The sequence below is a fragment of the Cydia pomonella genome, chromosome 11, assembly GCF_033807575.1.
Source record: "Cydia pomonella isolate Wapato2018A chromosome 11, ilCydPomo1, whole genome shotgun sequence".
Lineage (NCBI taxonomy): Eukaryota > Metazoa > Arthropoda > Insecta > Lepidoptera > Tortricidae > Cydia > Cydia pomonella.
In genome coordinates, this window is record NC_084713.1 from 14,912,072 (window position 1) to 14,930,414 (window position 18,343).

At 35.6% G+C, this 18,343-nt stretch overlaps 1 protein-coding gene across 1 annotated transcript; it reads right to left on the reverse strand.

Moving 5' to 3' along the window:
• Positions 1-11,293: 11,293 nt before the first annotated feature.
• Positions 11,294-14,880, reverse strand: LOC133522925 (probable G-protein coupled receptor No18). Its single transcript, XM_061858410.1, has 2 exons — positions 14,668-14,880; positions 11,294-13,321 (listed from the first exon to the last, which is right to left on the reverse strand). The coding sequence occupies exon 2, from the start codon at positions 13,237-13,239 to the stop codon at positions 11,836-11,838; it is 1,404 nt and encodes a 467-aa protein (XP_061714394.1). The 5' UTR covers positions 13,240-13,321; positions 14,668-14,880; the 3' UTR covers positions 11,294-11,835.
• Positions 14,881-18,343: the final 3,463 nt, after the last annotated feature.

Sequence of the window (18,343 nt, forward strand, 5' to 3'; positions counted from 1 at the left end):
TCAGACGCGGTAACAATAATTATTCTAATAATAAAAAAATTAAAAAAAAAGCAAAACTAAAATAACTTAATTTCTATCATTAAAAAAAAGGGAACTGCCTTCTACGGTACGGTTGTTAATAAAGAATAATAGTACGTTTAATGTTCTTTAAAATAACACATCACATGAATTAATCAGTAAAATGGAACACAAGAAATAACGAAAAGTCGACGGCGGTCGGCCGCCATTTATGTGACGGTCCGTAGACAGGTAGTGACCCATGCTGAACAAAATTCATCCCTTCATTCCCACTCCCACTCCCGCTCCCGCTCGCACTCCCACTCCCACTCCCGCTCCTGCGCCCACTCCCACTCCCGCTCCCGCTCCCGCTCCCACTCCCGCTCCCGCTCCCGCTCCCGCTCCCGCTCCCTCGCTTTCTTTTGGGCCCGTTCGTTAGCAGAAGTCCGCTGTTTTGACTGATTTTTCGTCTCTGGCGTATAATGGTGGATCCACGTTTCATCTACCGTCACAAATCGACGTAAAAATTCATTAGGATTACGCTCGAATTTGGCTAAGCATTAAAAAAAAATTAGTTTATTTACCAAAATTTTTTACAAGATTTCCTTAACCTATGACTGCCACACTAGGCTAAGCCTGTGTTGTGGAGTCAGATTGAAAACAATACTAATTTGAATTACATCCTACGCTGAAATTTTGGTTTTATAATAGGTTACTAATAGTAAAACATTTTTGATAATAATAACAGGCTTAGACTAAATAGGAACGATCACAATTTAGGTAGAGTTGCTCGAAAGTTGTTTCACGACGTCGTTTTTGATCGGCTATCAGCAAACGCGGCACCCACCTTGCGGAAAGCTTTTTCAAATTCAAAATGTTATGCAAGATATGAAAAACTCGTTCAGATGAAATGTGTACAGTCTCGGCTATCTCATGAATCTTCACTCGACGGTCATCCAAAACAATATCGTGAACTTTATTCACGACATCATAAGTGGTCACTTCAATCGGCCTTCCAGAGCGTTCTGCGTCATTGGTAGTGGTACGTCCAGAACGAAATTCTGTAAACCACTTATGTACCATTCCAGGAGTAGGAGCAGACTCCCCATAATATTTTTTTAAACAGTTTTCGTAATGTAATGTAAAAAGTAATGTTTAATTAACACACGAAATTCGCCTTTTCTCCATTTTCCAACAATTTTCCGATCGTATTTGACATATGCCTCAACAACTTTTTTATTGCCCCGACTTTAAAAAAAAAAATCTGCCAGCTACCAAGGAGTTCAGAATCGTAATTAAAAAGTTTATATGTTAAAATGATTTCTGTTAAACATAAAGTCACTGACTTCTCAAACCGCCCTCGTAGTTTGAATTTTTTCCATACAAACGTGAACCACCCTAATGTTTTGGTTCCCTGCTTGAATGTGATAAAAATTGAATGTCTGCGATAAGGAACAAAAGCGCATATGCTCTTCCAATATTACTTATTTTCAGTGCAATAAATAAATAAAATAAAAGACTTTAACAAAGCTTTAAACGTATGATACTTACTTTATTCTTCTTACAGCAGCTTTCCATTTTCTTTGGTCTAACTTGGTGTTGGAAATCTATAAAATGAACAATTACTGTTTCGTCCAGTATATTGCAGCTTACCACACAACAGATATCGTGACCCATATCGTATATTCATGAGATGTTAAAGCAAATCCGTGAACAAAATAACTGACGCGTATGACGTTTGACAGAAACATAGCCGGGAACTTTTGCCACTTTTGGCCATATCAAGCGCTGCCATCGTTTTCGTTTTTCCTTCAAGAGCTTTGTACCTATATTTGTCCCCGGCTCATACCATGAAGATAACGCCGCCGACATATTTAAAATTAATAATAATTACCTATTTTTATCCTTGTTTTATATATACTTTCTTATTTTGATTTTCACAGTAGGTTCACCAGTATTTACTGATTTAGATTTAGAGAAGAAATAGGCACCTATACTTTTCAACCAGTCGTCACCAAAACTTACTTTAAATTAAATCAATGTAATGAGTGTTCTAGATTTTTCCGTCTAAATGATAATATAATAATAATTGTTTATTTCAAGTTTTAAAGTCATACAATACAATAGAACAGAACAATAATATAAAATTAAATATACAATGTAGCAGCGGATGCTGTAGCAATAGATCCGTAGTTAGTTATACCTACATATTATTTTCCATTTTCGACCAAGTGCGCTGCTGCCTTGTGCTTTATTAAGGAGTCTTACCTACAATGTTACTAAATATTAGGTGTATATGTAGTGTTGTGTGCCTGATAGATTTAGGACCGGAGCTTTGCACACATATAAGGATGGCAAAATTAGCAAAGAACATGAGACAGTTCTGAAGAAGGAAGCGTCGTTAAGCTGTAGTGCCCGCTTATCATCAAACGAGCGGAACGTTATTGTAGCCAATAACGTTCCGTCGTACTGTTTGTTAATAAATTAAGTGCCAGATTTCATAGCCATGACAGGGTTACACATCACATCCATGCCATCTCACTCCGACTCAAGCTCACCAATATAAGTAGGACCTCGAATTTAAAAAAAAACTATGCGTTTTCAAGCTCACGCATAAACTGGATATGTTAAGCGATTGTTTCAGAGCTGGTAAATAACGCTCTCTCTATTAGTTCGTGTACATTTAGTATGTAAATTCGCATCAGTTATGCAAGCATCATTAGTTCCACGTTCACGAATTCATGTATTGAAATGTTACTCTAATTGAACTAAGGGCAAGTATACACCATATCTTCTTCATTTTCATAACCGCTTTCCGAAAACGCCACCTGGAGTTGCAGTCCAGCAACAGCTTCAGTAGACGCAAAGAGTGAATGCCAATGAGTGGTCAGTTAGGAGAAGACCTTCTACCTGACTCCAATAAGGCCTGTCACTGTCACCAGGCCCAAATTGCTACCAAGTGAAAAATCTCAGTATAAACTAGTTTTCAACGAGGCCTCGGAAAACTTGATTTAGCTAGTGAAATCGCGTTTACACTGAAGCGATACGGAAAACTAGTTTTAACTAGGGAAAAGGCGTTTTCACTAAAAACTGGTTTCTTCGGTAACTTATACCATGCAACCGAGCCATTACTAGCTTTCAATTTATTAGGATTCCGTAGCCAAAAGGAAAGGAAAATAAAACGGAACCCTTATAGTTTCGCCATGTCGGTCTGTCTGTCTGTCTGTCTGTCTGTCCGAGGCTTTGCTCCGTGGTCGTTAGTGCTAGAAAGCTGAAATTTGGCATGGATATATAAATCAATAAAGCCGACAAAGTCGTACAATAAAATCTAAAAATTTAATTTTTTTAGGGTACCTCCCCTACACGTAAAGTGGGGGTGATTTTTTTTTCGCTTCAATCCTAGAGTGTGGGGTATCGTTGGAAAGGTCTTCCAAAACTAATAGGGGTTTTTAAGAAACATTTTTTGATAAAGTGAATATATTCGGAGATAATCGCTCCGAAAGAAAAAAAAAATGTGTCCCCCCCCTCTAACTTTTGAACCATAGGTCCAAAAAATATGAAAAAAATCGTGGAAGTAGAGCTTAAGAAAGACATTAAATGAAAACTATAGCGGACATGATCAGTTTAGCTGTTTTTGAGTTATCGCAAAAAGTTTTCCCTTCATAGTAAAAAGACTTACTTTAATTAGGTACTGCTTATGCAAATTTGCCTATTTGTTTAACTCGGGTGAAACCGTGTCATCCCTTGGTTAACAATTTACTATACTTTAAGCTCCAGTTTAGCTTATTGTGACGGAAGAGTAACTACGGAACCCTACACTGAGCGTGGCCCGACATGCTCTTGGCCGGTTTCATTTTTATTTCCTTCAGGATTGGCATGAAAAAGATTGTTAAGCGGAACAGCCAAACATGTGAAGTGATTCCGTTTATTTGCTCGCGAGTGGGTAAATATAAATAAACATATAATATTGAAAATGATGACATCATGCATAGCGAAAAATTGTGCTGATAATATTAGAAAAGGCATAATAAAAGTTAAGAGGGAAGTAAACCACGTGGTCGATCATACAAAAAGAGAAAACGTTTTTCCACTTTTAAATATTTTCCATTCATGATTTTCAGTATGTTATTGACACAATGATAAACTAGACTGATAGGTTTTCCTTTTTTTTTCAAAATTAGTAAAACTAAAAAATCGTAATTTTAAAGTGAAAGCGAATATATTATACTGAAGCAATCGACATCAAAATTAAAGTGATTGTAAAGATTTAGTTAGTTGAAAACATTTTCTCCCGAAATGGAATTTTATAGGAAAAATACCGTTATTTCGCTATTATCGCAAATTAATATCCTAATAAAATTATTATACGAAAACCTCTTTACTATAAATTATTGATATTTGTTTATAGGTATAAAGTGAGATATTATGGAATAATTATGGTATAATGGTTTGTTGTCGGGCCAGCACATTAATATACATAAGTCATCAGTCACCTTTGAGGTTGTATCCGTTGTACATCGACTAACTAACATTATTATGTACTGTAACAGCCTCCATAGCCTACTCATTACCATTACCATGCATCGGGGTTTTTGATGCGGGAATTATTTCGTGTATTTATAACTTTGTTTATGGTTAAACTATGAATTAAACTTAGGTAGGTAGTAAGCTCCAAAAGTGCTTAAAACTGTTAAAATAGTATCGGTTTTTACAGTTTTTATCTAGTTTTTGACTATTGTAAAACATTCCCGCACTAAAAACCCCGATGTATGCTCATTACCAACCGACCGTGTCCTCGAATCTCTTGTCTTGTAGATCCAGTAAGAGCATTCATATTTCATATGTCTGATGATTTTTTGTCCTTGTAAGTTATTTACTATATAGGTACTTAGGTCATCTAACTAATAGCTAAAGCACAAGCGTAGTATTATACATGCCGCAAAACTAACTGGCCACTGAGATCATAATGCTATCTCCTTTACCCTTGTTAAGACCAACCAAGAGTGAAAGAGATGGCATTATGACCTGACCGGCCAGATAGTTTTGCGGATAGTATAAAGGACTAGGTTGACAAGGTCGATTTGTTTAAGTCTGTCGGAATTTTTTTTGGTAAAGTTAACATTAAACTTTACTTGCGCAGAATATTCGAATTGCGTCTTATTTACTCGGTAAAAATGCAAAGCCATATTCGTGCAAATTTGTTGTGAGTTGCCGGCCGGAAAAAGCAATACAGTTCGCAAAAAATGTGTTATGTGTGATATTCTGGGAAGAGTATTAAATTATTTTATTTACACCGGTCAGAAAGGGCGAAACGAAGCTGGCATATACTATCAGATCGGATAACTATATTTGGTAAGGTTCCTGATACCCTTACATGAATAAATAGTATAAGTAGGTAGTGTTAAGTACTACCTATTCATTTCATATAACCTGTAGAGGTGTCACTAATATAATTAAAAAGATACTTCTATTCCGCTTGTATTAGGTTTGTAACCGTCCGTTACAGTTTACGGTTCAATTTGTAATGGTTAATGGTCAGTTGTAATTAACGTTCGGCCAACACTGCTTGTAGGTGGCATTAGGATAGCAACTGCAGCTGCATTACCGGGAATACCGGGGTATATTAAACCTTAAATGTATGTTTTTCTTTTTCCACGAAATTTATGTGTTACGTTAGGTAATGGTGTACTGATTCTGGAAGAAATACTAATTAAAATTAAAACTTCGATTTTCATACATCTCAGGGTAATCCATATTCATGCGAATACATTAGTATTGGTAATATTTATATATGAAAAATCTTACTACTATCAGAAAGATATTATAATAAGCCCACGTAATTTTAAAATGAGTATTAAAAAATATTTAATAGATAATTGCCCGTAGGAGCAGTAAAGGGGGGTCAACTCATTATGGAAACCTATAAAAAGTTGGCCCGTCTTTGCTGACCCTGAAGGCTAATTAGAATAATTATAATTAACTTTGCATGCTTAGTTATTAAGTTAAAATACAGCATGGTTATATTCAACTGACACAAACGGATATCAGGAGCGAAACTAACTGCTATCAAACTGCTTCGCAGTTTGGCAGTACTATTTTCATGTAACGCCTATGTACCGTGTCTTATTAGAATAAAATGATTAATGATTCATTAATTACACTATTTGCGATATACCTATAACCTATCAACAGAAATGTGAAATGAGAGCCAAGTTCAATAATGCGTTGTATACACCATACATTTAAGGGTATACACGTTCAACGCCACTCCAAAAATGTAGTACATTTTCCTATTGAAACCACTGAAAATACCGGTGGGGTAAACCCTATTGAACCATTGGGGTCACCGGTGAGCCAAGGTTAGTTTTCAATTCAAACTTGTTTTACAGGCCACCGATCACTTATCCCAAAAATGTATAACAAGTCAGCTTGGTTCTTTTGTATTATATACTTTAACTATTTTACAATTTTAAAATCTCAAATACGGCGTAATCCGAATATTGAGGATATATCTTGTCGATTCAAAACCCTTATTTATATACGTTCTTTAATTTAAGGTGAGAGTTTAGAGTATCGACGGGATGAAGATCAAATGTTTGACAGGTAAGATACCTAGGAACATTTTGTATGGGAATTATTTTTCTTTCATTATTTTGCTATCGACAATTCTTTTAATGTTTACTGTAACTAAACAAAACCATGAAAATCGGTCCAAACGTTCTCGAGTTATAATTTAAGTGTTGGAACAAACACGACTTTGTTTTATAGGACTTACAATTTAATTTATTCACGATATTCTATACTTTGCCTTTGCATTTCATTCCATTGGGGCCACACGGCTCACCTGTGAGCCATTTTAATAAATCTTCTAGTTATTGACGTATAAGCCGGTATCTTTGAATCTATAGTACTATATGTAACATTTTTATTCCAATAGAATAATATAAAAAAAAGCTTAATGTTACTATGGCTCCTACAGGTGTTTCGTGTTGGCTCACCGGTGAGTCCAGTAGCGTTCAACGTGTTAATAGTCCCAGGCGACGGTGTTCATCATGTATTGTATGATTATTAAATTTAGCATTCGTAAATGATTAAAACAATAGGGGTCATTCATCACCCGCCGTCTGCGACAAATGTGCCGAAATAGAGGCGATGATGGATAGCGATAATTATCTTGACATAACTCTATAATTACTCAATGCGAGGTATGGCTAAGGGTCTTCATGTTTTGATGATTTTGATGATAGTTACACCGAGACTGACTGAAATAGAAAGACACGTTCGTACGTTTCCGTGAAAATACGATGGAAAATAATTATGCACTACATATTATGTAATGGTGGTCCCACACTGGCAGTTAAATATAACGTTAGATATACCTACTATATTAGTGGATTCGACCCATTTGCATGGCATTTACAATTACAAAGTATAACAATGTCATCATTAATGAAATTTATATGAAAATTTGAAATTTATAATGACACTCTCTCACTTTGTTCTGTTCAAGGCGGTGCAAAGTTCGCTTAGATGGACACTAATCAAGTCACTAAAGTACAGAACCCGGGGGTAAATATAACATATCTCCCATCTTCTATTTCTAAAGACCGATATGCAATATCAATATATGATTGTATATACCATTCATTTTACATTGAGTTAAATCAAATAAATATATATCAAAGAGAATTTGAAATAAAGGTGGATTGTCAAAGTAAACTCTGTAGCCACAAAGGTATGACGCCATCGCTCGAAAGGATACCGCTGTAGGTACCGTTGGCCTATGCTCGACTAGATGGCGCCACTGTTTGATATTTAACTACTTAATTTAACACATATCAGTAAAAAAAAAGGATCAAAGTCAAATGGCGTTTTAAAAGTTTTAATCATATTGTGTCGAAAGATGACAGTAAATGTACTGTGGCTAAAAAAGTTACTTTGACAATCCACCTCTATTTCAAATTCCCTTTGGCAATATTTATCGTCGAGTGCTGTACTACGAAATTGACGTCCGCAGAATGTGAAGTTGTAAGAAAGTTTCCTCATTTTAAAATGACTTCTCTAGAATTAACCCTTTTACAGGCCGCACGAATCTACAAGGTTTCCCCAAAAGCTCCAAATATATTCCAATTAATCCAGCTTTGATGATTCATTTCAAGAAAAGTCATATTTCCCGAAAGTGCGAATTTCAACCTTAAATCGGAATACTAAAGTTGAAATTCTACTGGCGCGTATGTGGTCCGTAAATCGTTTTATTCCTGGAATTGGGTTAAACAAAAAGTTATTTCATTCTAAATCTGATACACAGAAAAGAACAATAGGATTTTGAATTGATCGAAAATATATGTAAACTCACGGGCATGAAGTTAAAGAATTTTGTCTATTATTGGCAAGACGGGATATAGGTACCTAAACTAATAGGTAACTAAATGTCCTATTGAGGTACCTACCACTACTTAAAATGTCCCGTGTAACCAAATGTCCCATCGTAGCATTTATTTGATAGGTTTTGTTAATTATTTGGCTATTATAAAGCGATATAGATCCTATGCGTGATACGTAGGCGTGAAATTGAATAACTACTTCAATATTTTTAGGCGCTGGTATAGCTCGGATTATATTTCAAATTTGTATGACAGACGATCCGCGTGACCGGTGTCCTTAATTCAGTTTTAGTTTTTTGTTATAGTGGAACATAAAATTTATTGAGGGCGCCACTGAGCTTCAACAGGCAACGCATGATGCAAACATCCATACACCCATCTCCTTCTGCCGTAATAGTGCGTCCTTTACGCGTTGGGCAAATCAAATTACATCCGTAAAAATCGTTTTGAGGAATTAATTCCCGGCAAGCTGGAAATTGTTTTAATACCTTAATTTGGTCCTAAATGCGTGTAATTGAAGTTTGCGCAATCCCAGGTGTGCATAAACTTTGGGAGCCTTAGGAGAGAATTTTTACCTTGGATTTCCAAACCACTCGATGTAGAAGGGACCATGAATTACAATGGCACTACCAGCAGGGTTTGGTGGATCAGTCAGACACTGGTGAAAAGGCGATTTTCTTTTTAAAAGTAAAAGTTTGCAATTAAATAATAAATATCCTGGTTTTTCTGACTTTCTTACTTTTGACGCAGAATTTAATTTTCTTTCATATTGAACAGAACGACATTTTCCGTCCGACCTAGAGTTAGACCAAGATAGCTATCTTGGTCTAACTCTAGGTCGGACGGAAAATGGGATGTTGATTCGACGGTCATTGTCCCGATAATCATTTCATGGTCTCATAGCGAAGAGTCTCGACCAACACCTTGAGACTCTCGCTAGGTGGTTGGATCAAGGTTCAGATGCAGAAGGCGGTATTCTTGGACACGGCGTGGATAGTCCGGCGGTTCCTCTCTCTGCAGCCCTGACCACCGGATTTTTTTATGAGACTTCCACAAATCTTGATGCTAGAAAGCCTGACTCCTTGTTATAAATAATAAAATACATATTTCAGGATTTTTTGTAAATCACGCCCTACCCTTTAAATTAGGGGGTGGAAGTTGGAATGGGTTTTCCCATACAAACTTAATTACATACTAGATAAAATAATATATGAGATGCAAAGATAGAGAGTGGGCTATGAAAAAAGGCACTACTTTGATGTGCAAGAAACACACCCCCGAAAAATAAACAAAAATTTAAAGCCAAGCTTCTAACTCTTCTACACTCCATAACTCTACAAGCCCTAACTTCACAAATTCTACAACTTAGTCAAATATGAGGCTTGACCGTTTCGCTACCGTCACATGTTCGTAAGCTGAAAAAAATATTAATAAATTATTAATTACTGTTCATTACTTTTCTATTACTTATACAACAGTTCTTGTAGTAACGAAAAGATGCCCGCAATTGATGAACTTCGATGGTCGCGGTAGGCCCTTTGATAACTTTTTGACATTGCAAGCCATATGGTTCTCGTCTTGGCAACATTTAACATGAAAATGTTAAAGGAAAACCGGACTACAAAAACCCAATAAGGACTAAATTCCACCCAAGATAGAAAGGTCAGAAATAGTTTTTAAATTTTTGGGTTTCAGATGTCGTAGGCACTCCACGCTAACTTAACGAAGGCCATTAATCTTCGCTAAGATTAGCTAAGTAATACTTAAAAAGAAAAAAATCTGGTAAGACAATTTCTTGCATGAAAAACAATAACAATCCAGGGCATCGTGCCAGCTACACTAACAAGGCGAGGCTCTCGACGCTCGCGTGGCTCTCGACCCCGCTTCATAAGAGTTTTGTTTAGCCACAATTAGGTGAATGCATCTTTTGAGTGTACTTTATACTCTCGGAAAAACAAACCAATGGAAAACTGAGACAGCGGGTGCAGTTCCAAGAAAAGTTTATGTTTAGTTCCTGTGGTACCTATATTATGAATTAGAGCCTCACTTTGTAAATAAAATAAATAAATTTTGAATCAGTGGCCATTAAATTATAAATCGATAGTACGATACCCTCTAGTTCACAATCGTACCAATTAAACGGAAGTTTTAGTTGTAATTTAGACTTTACGAGTATATCTGTGCACTACAGTACTAATTACAACATGTTTTTCCGCGTAATTAGTACGATTGTGAGCTAGGGTATCGAAATTATAACTCAAACGGGTAGGTGGAGGGTAAGGGTTATTAAGACTATATTATATACAAATTACAGTTACAAATTTCAATTGCTTTTCGAAATTAAATCCAAGTAGTTTTTGGTCAGCAAATTAACACATAGGTATTTTACACAAAAACTTGTTTCAGTAAAGTTTTAAGTATCCTATCCAAATTGTTGGTCACATGAATGAAATTCATTTCAGATATGTTTCTATTTATAGTGACCCTTTTTATTTATTTAAACTTTATCGCACAGTAAAAGTTTAACAAAAACGAATTTAATGCCAAAATACTACCTTAATTTTATCTGAATCATGATATTTTAACTATAAAAATTACAGTTAAAATAAAACACAGATAAATCGTTTTCTACGAATACCTTTTTATCGTTTTTTACACAGAATTATAAGACTATATTATAACGCCTAAAACGTCTGCACTTACCGCATAACAATATTTTTGAATTCGAAGTTTTACCATTTTTGCCAAAATGGTGAATTCTTTTATAGCTCACTAGTAAAAGTCCAACTTGATTTGTTTTTCTGATATCAGTAACAAAATAAAGTTGAGATTGTTAACGTTTGAGTCGGTAGGTAGTCATTATTAATTGAATCAGTAACTAGGTGAGATAAGGACCATTAACTGTGGAAATTTGATAAAAGCTAACAAAAACACAAACAAACATTGGAAACAAAGATTGTTCAAACACAAAAACGATTTATTCTGTTTGCGAATCCATGAAAACTTTAAAAATAGGTACCTTTAGGTTATATGGTCTTACTTAATATAATATGAATCATGAAAGTGACGCTGAACATTATATTCACCCGGTAACAGGAATTTAAACTAAATTTCTAGGTGGTAGCGGTGGTACCTACTTTCACTCACCCATAATTTACCTACAGTTACATCAAAATTAAGTTATACCACGATAGTATTCTTGCCATCTAAGGCTATTACACATGATACATGTCCGCAGATCAGTCGCTAAATAAAAAATATAGATCAGTAATCAGTTAGTCTCAAAGGATAATTATGCGGTCTCTTGCATAAATTTAACTTGCTAATTTAATATCAAAAGATGAGCAAAAATCAGGAAAAACTCTTTGTAGAATGACTGCAATTTAAAATTCATCACGTAGGTATAAAAGAACCACTGCACCATTGTAAATAGTGACTTTAACTCTCTACTACATTATGCATTCATGCCCAGCAACTTTTTGAAAGCTTTTCTGAAGTCTAAATTAAAAATGGTATAGATTATAGGATTCATTGTAGAGTTCACATACCCGAGCCATGTGATGAAATTAATTAACTTGTTGCTCGGGCAACAGACATGGCAAAAAGGTAAAATCACGTACATAAGGAAAAAGGGCAGCCAACAAATTACAAATACACCCATTATAATGCCCAGTGTCCGTGCTGCCCTTCGCTCCTTTGATAGTGAAATCTTTTGTTTCTGCTCAATAAACTGGTGGACCACGTCTCCGCTATTACTAACGCTTGTTAGTAAAGGCTTTTCCTGTCTTCTGTTTTTCTGATTTGTGTTTTTAAATGATGAACTTTTCTTTACACTTCCACAACTGCCAGGCGACAATTTTAGATTCTGATCATTTATGCCATCCTCTAGTTTTTGCCTGGCATGCGGGTCGTGAAGCAAAAGCAGAGGCACAAAAAAGTTTCTCTTTATGTCATTGAAGGCGTTCCTCTGATTTTTATGAATACTGTCTCCGCTGTCAGAATCATTTTCCGATTCCTCTTTAGTTTCTTGACTTTCTTCTTTGTTTTCTACGTGTACTACTGGCCGTTTTTTGTATATTCTTGTGGCCAATGTGCGCCTCCTAAATCTTTGTCTCGCAGCAATGTAAATTTGTATATACACCATCGTCATTATTACTAGTGGAATGAAAAATGAGCCAAGTGCCGAATAAACTACGTAACCGGGCTCTGATGTTAATTGACATGGCGTGTCTTTTGTAAATTCCTCTGGCCAATCGTTCCAACCCAGCAGCGGCGGTGAGCTTATAATAAGCGACAACATCCACACTCCAGCGATTTGTAATAGTACTCTTCTCAATGTTCTTTTGTTCGCATAATTTATGGGGTCTGTGATCGCCCAATATCGGTCTAGTGCTATGGCGCATAAGTTAAGTATGGATGAGGTGCAGCTCATGATGTCACAAGTGAGCCACATCTTGCACAAGTGTTTGCCCCAGAGCCAGCGACCGAGAGTCGAGTATGCCACGTTCAAAGGCATTACCAATACCGCGACAGCCAAATCTGCTACAGCTAGTGATACTATGAAAAAGTTTGGCACTATCCGTAACGGTTTGTGGGTAAATACACCTAGTATAACTAAAATGTTTCCGAAGATGGTCCCCAGAATAACGGCAGACAATACGACGATAGTAGTTAACGCTTCCCATTCTCCAACAGCTGTTTCGATTCCCAAACTAGTATTGAAGAGGAAAGTTTGAGTCGTTTCGCAGACCGTCTCCTCGAAGAAACTCGAGTTGAAGATAAATGTGAAATTATCTTTGAAGGGGTCGCCGGAAACGTTATAAACGAAGTATTGAAGTGAAATCATTCCGTTATTCATTTTAATTAATGCTCTTTTAATTACTCTAGGGGCTCGTTAATAATCACGTTTTCAATTTAAAACATTCATTGGAGGGCGTAATCTGAAACAAGAAAATGAACAGAGTTTAAAATAAATATTACTATTTAGAGGACAGAATTTACATTCCAGTATTTACTTATTTATATACTGATTAATAGGGAATGAAACATGAGCAAAAGTTAAATAGATTGACGTAACACATTCACTGCTAATGATCCGATAGGCTAAGCTTTTCGCTACAAACGGCAAACACCGTGTAATGAGCTACACTCGTAGTGCGTAGCTCGCGCGGGGAGTTAATATATTATGTTAACGTTAATATCATTATCCAGGGTACCTTTGTAAAACAAAGAATGCCGCATTTTTTTCACCAAGCATATTTTTATAAAACGTAGGTAGTGTAAATATTGATTAGCGCATTTGAGCAAACTGCCTGCTGGTCTCACCTTCATAGTGGGACACAAATGCGAGGTAACTATTCGTAGTCCCGGCAATAAAATAAATCAATTCGTTTCCGCACCTAAACCCAATCAATTAACACCGTAACGTATTGCTGTACCTATTTGTTTATACGTGTCCCTATTCATCAAGGTTTATTGTGTACTTTTTATCGGACGCATACGACGATGAGACGTAACACATTCTTGTGTTTTTTCTCGTCGCACAAATTGTTTCGAAGGTTTTGTTGTTTCAAGGCGATTCAGTGCCCATGTTATTGTCCAATTTGTCAGTAAATAAGAGGAAAAAGTCTATACTCATCGCTATTTTCTGGGTGCTAGTACTAGCGTAAGACAAAGACAGTATCTCTCTATTTATATTGGAAATTATTTTTTATACTACGTTGGTGGCAAACAAGCATACGGCCCGCCTGATGGTAAGCAGTCTCCGTAGCCTATGTACGCCTGCAACTCCAGAGGAGTTACATAAAAACGTGTCATAGTTTATTGGAAAATTTTCCTTTTCCAAAATGGAAACTTTCTTTGTTTCTTATGAAATTTCCGAAAATATTTCCAAAACTTTCATATCTGTTGTGTTGTACATGTACTAACACAAAAAATCATTAAAGAAACCTAAACGGACATTACTTATTTGTTTTATTTTTTTAATTATATTTGGGCACAATCTTACGCAGTTCGACCTCGCCTCAAAGTAAGTAAATATATAATAATAATAACGTTTATTGCAAATGAACCAAACTACAAATAGTTAATACAATAAAAATTGGATCACATGGCACCCTGGTAGGGTATAGCAATTTTTCTTAATACTATTACAACTTACAAAGCTTAATATACTATGGGTTAGTACCCACGTAGGCGACGATAAACATACTTATTTAGATAAAAACATACAGCCTACAAATAATTTAGTCGCGCGGCCACTACTACACTAATATAAAATACCTACCTACAGGAACACATTTTGCATTGTTTGCTACACACAATTTTACACAAAACAGTCACGACGGAAGATTCACTCTTTCCGAGCTTTTACCGCGGACTGCGGAAACAATCTGCAAAGACTCGGTCCGTGCAACCCTTAAAGTTATATTTAGCCAAGCCTACTACTCTATAGCGAAAGAACAAGGTAGCTAGCGGAGATTTGATAATACTGCAGAAGATACGCAACTCTTAATCTGTAATTTGCTTTGATTTTTTTACCCGAAGATATAGTCAATTATAATCAATCAATTATAATTACAGCTTCGTAAATTTGAATTTTAGTGCCCGAGCACTTAATTGCGTTTTGCGTTATTGGATTTTCGTTAAATATAGCGACTGACAAATAAAACCGGCCAAAATGATGTCGGGCTATGCTCAGTTTAGGGTTCCGTTTCCGTAGTTACCCTCCGTCCGTCAAAATAGACTTTGCAAAAACACAATAAAAACCGGCCAAGAGCATGTCGGGCCATGCTCAAAGTAGGGTTCCGTAGTTATTCTTCCGTCACAATAAGCTAAACTGGAGCTTAAAGTACCTATAGTAGATTGTTAACCAAGGGATGAACTGTGGATACACGTCTTTTTACTATGAAGGCGAAACTTTTTGCGATAACTCAAAAACACCTAAACTGATCATATCCGCTATAGTTTTCATTTAATGTCTTTCTTAAGCTCTACTTTCACGATTTTTTTCATATTTTTTTAACCTATGGTTCAAAAGTTAAAGGGGGGGGACACATTTTTTTTTTCTTTCGGAGCAATTATCTCCGAATATATTCACTTTATCAAAAAACCTTTCCAACGATATCCCACGCTGTAGGGTTGAAGTAAAAAAAACTTCACCCCCACTTTACTTGTAGGGGAGATACCCTAAAAAAAAACAATTATTAGATTTTATCATACGACTTTGTCGGCTTTATTGATTTATATATCCATGTCAAATTTCAGCTTTCTAGCACTAACGACCACGGAGCAAAGCCTCGGACAGACAGACAGACAGACAGACGGATATGGCGAAACTATAAGGGTTCCTAGTTGACTACGGAACCCTAAAAATGCCTTAACCGATCAGGTTCACTTTAATTTTCCTTGAAAGTCTTAGCTAAGCTTTACTTTCACGATTTTTTCATATTTTTTTGGTTTGGAGCCATGGTTCAAAAGTTAGTCCAATTTTTGTCTCGCCCGAATACATGTCGGTCAAACACGAGCGAAATGCACGCGCTAATGATAGCAAAATGACATAATTAGGATTTCAAAATATAAGTTTAAATTGGCCACATGGTTTGATATTATGTTGCGTTGCTCTATCCCTTTTGACTTAAGTTTTTGGAAAGAGATGAAAATAGCGCAAACTACTAAGTGAATTGCGGGGTAATGGAGTAATCGGTGTATTATATGATCCGTGCCTGCAGCCATTGAGAAACAGGGTATCAAGTGTATCGATGTAACTATGTCACTGGAAGATGCCTTTCATAAAAGTGTTTTGGCTTTTGTATCTGTAGGTAATGTTGGTCTGGGATTTATACCTGGTCTTTACTTTAACGGGCTTGACTTGAGATGGGTTTCCGACATATTTAAACACATATTCACAAGCTTTAATGAAGTAGAACATTCAACCTTCAATTTTTTGTTGTGTTAATTTTTTTATACATATAAATAATAAACAATCTGCAAAAAAAAATCTATTTATTTCGTGTAAAACGGTAGTCATAGGTATATGCACCTTTAATATACCTTAACATAATATAGCAAAGGATCGATCTCCCATATAAATTTTTAATTTCGCGCTACTGACAAAGTTAGCTTGCCAGAGTATAATAGCACAACCAAAACCTTCTTTTCGCGGATAAGAAATTTAATATTTTTGTTTTAATTAGTATGGATTTCATTATTTCACATACATGCACGCACGGACGTACGCAAGCGCGCACGCACGCACGCTCTATAAAATCGCCCTAGTGCTTGACTCCGATTTTTGCGTGAACATAATTAGGTGGTCGCTCATCAAAATAAATAGATCCATAGCCACTCACATGATTCCAGCAACTAAGGTTTCAACATTTCGCACCTCTAAAATGATCGTTGCAACTCGAGTTGCGAACGGAGTGTATGCGGTTTTTTATTTCTTATCTGTGAAGGGCTGCACAGATATGGTGTAAACATTTATTAAAATACAGAATACCAACGTGACAATATTTAAAAAATGTTTCAACCACATAGACATAACCACAGTATTTTTTATCTATGTTACTTTGCAAGTTGTTCGGGAAAGTGCGAGTGTTAAAAGTTGCTGCGTGTTTTAAAATGCCGTAAGTATTCGAATTTACATATTTCTGTTAGTATTATATATTAAATTACTCCGCGTTTATTGGTCTATTAGATTAAAACTATATTTTAGACCTACTTAATATTGATGACCATAAAATCTCACTTCAAACCAATAACTCTGTAGATTTTTGGCGTGTTTCCTATTTTAATGCCCTAGATTTCTATGATTACCAAATATATCTTGAGCAACCTATAGTCATTAAATAGTTCGATTATTAAATTACATTAATAAACAATAAAATGCATTAAATCACTGTGTATTATCCAGGATTAGCGAACAAACCATGTGACGGAAAATTGTAAGTACAAACACAGCAACTGTGGTTGCTTAAAGCATTTTTGCACATCGTAAGGCATGTGGTACACTAGACGTTGCATACGCGTTTTGGGGTGTTTGTTACTACTTACTTATAATTTCTATTTACTAATATTTCTTATATATATTGCCCGGATCCTGGGGTAGCTTGCCGTTTTTCGTCTGGCAGTGAATGTGTTAAAAGTTCCTATTTCTGTTGAACATCTGCACCGCGCGACTGTTGTGCTCCGCCCTAAATAGGTAGCCATCTTTGTTTTTGACATGGCGCAGGTCAGTTTGCCGGCCGCCGTGTTGTTTATTTACGTTTGTAATCAGTATAATTTCATGTGTTAATAGTTACTATTTGCTTATTGTGCTTAATTTGTTGTGAAGTGTATGTTATGGTGCATATATTATACGTGTTAGTGTAGTTATAAGTTAGTTCGGTTGTTGGTGATCGGCCGTTTTAAAAACACCAAAGTTTAGTAGGTATGTAAATACTCTTTTGTTATTTTAAGTTATAAAGCCACTATCATTGTCATAATTCCATAAATTATGTATTTTATTTCAAGGTAATTAGTGTTTTAAACGGTTATTTACTATATTTTTGTACTTCAGTGTCTAAATTAGCCACAAAAAAATCACGAATATAGCACATAGTTACACGCCAGGTGGAGCAATTCGAAAGTTCCTTATCAGAATTTGAATCAGTTTTACTCTGCAATTTTATAGGTGAGCTATCAAGGTGTTTAGTATCAATTAAAAGCTTATTAAGCCTTCTTTAAATTGAATTTTAAAATAAGATATGTTATCGATTTAGATTTTTTATTAAAAATAGTTTTCTACTATAACTCGGAAATTATTCCTTTGGGTAAACTTCGTGAATTTTTAATAATTATTTTTATTATAACAGCAAATAGCTAATGTAAAAAAATAAATTTCTTTGTTTCTTTATCATTATAAAACCGAAAGAATCATTCCGAATGCTTAAGCAGAAGCAAAGTTATCGATTTTTGAAGAT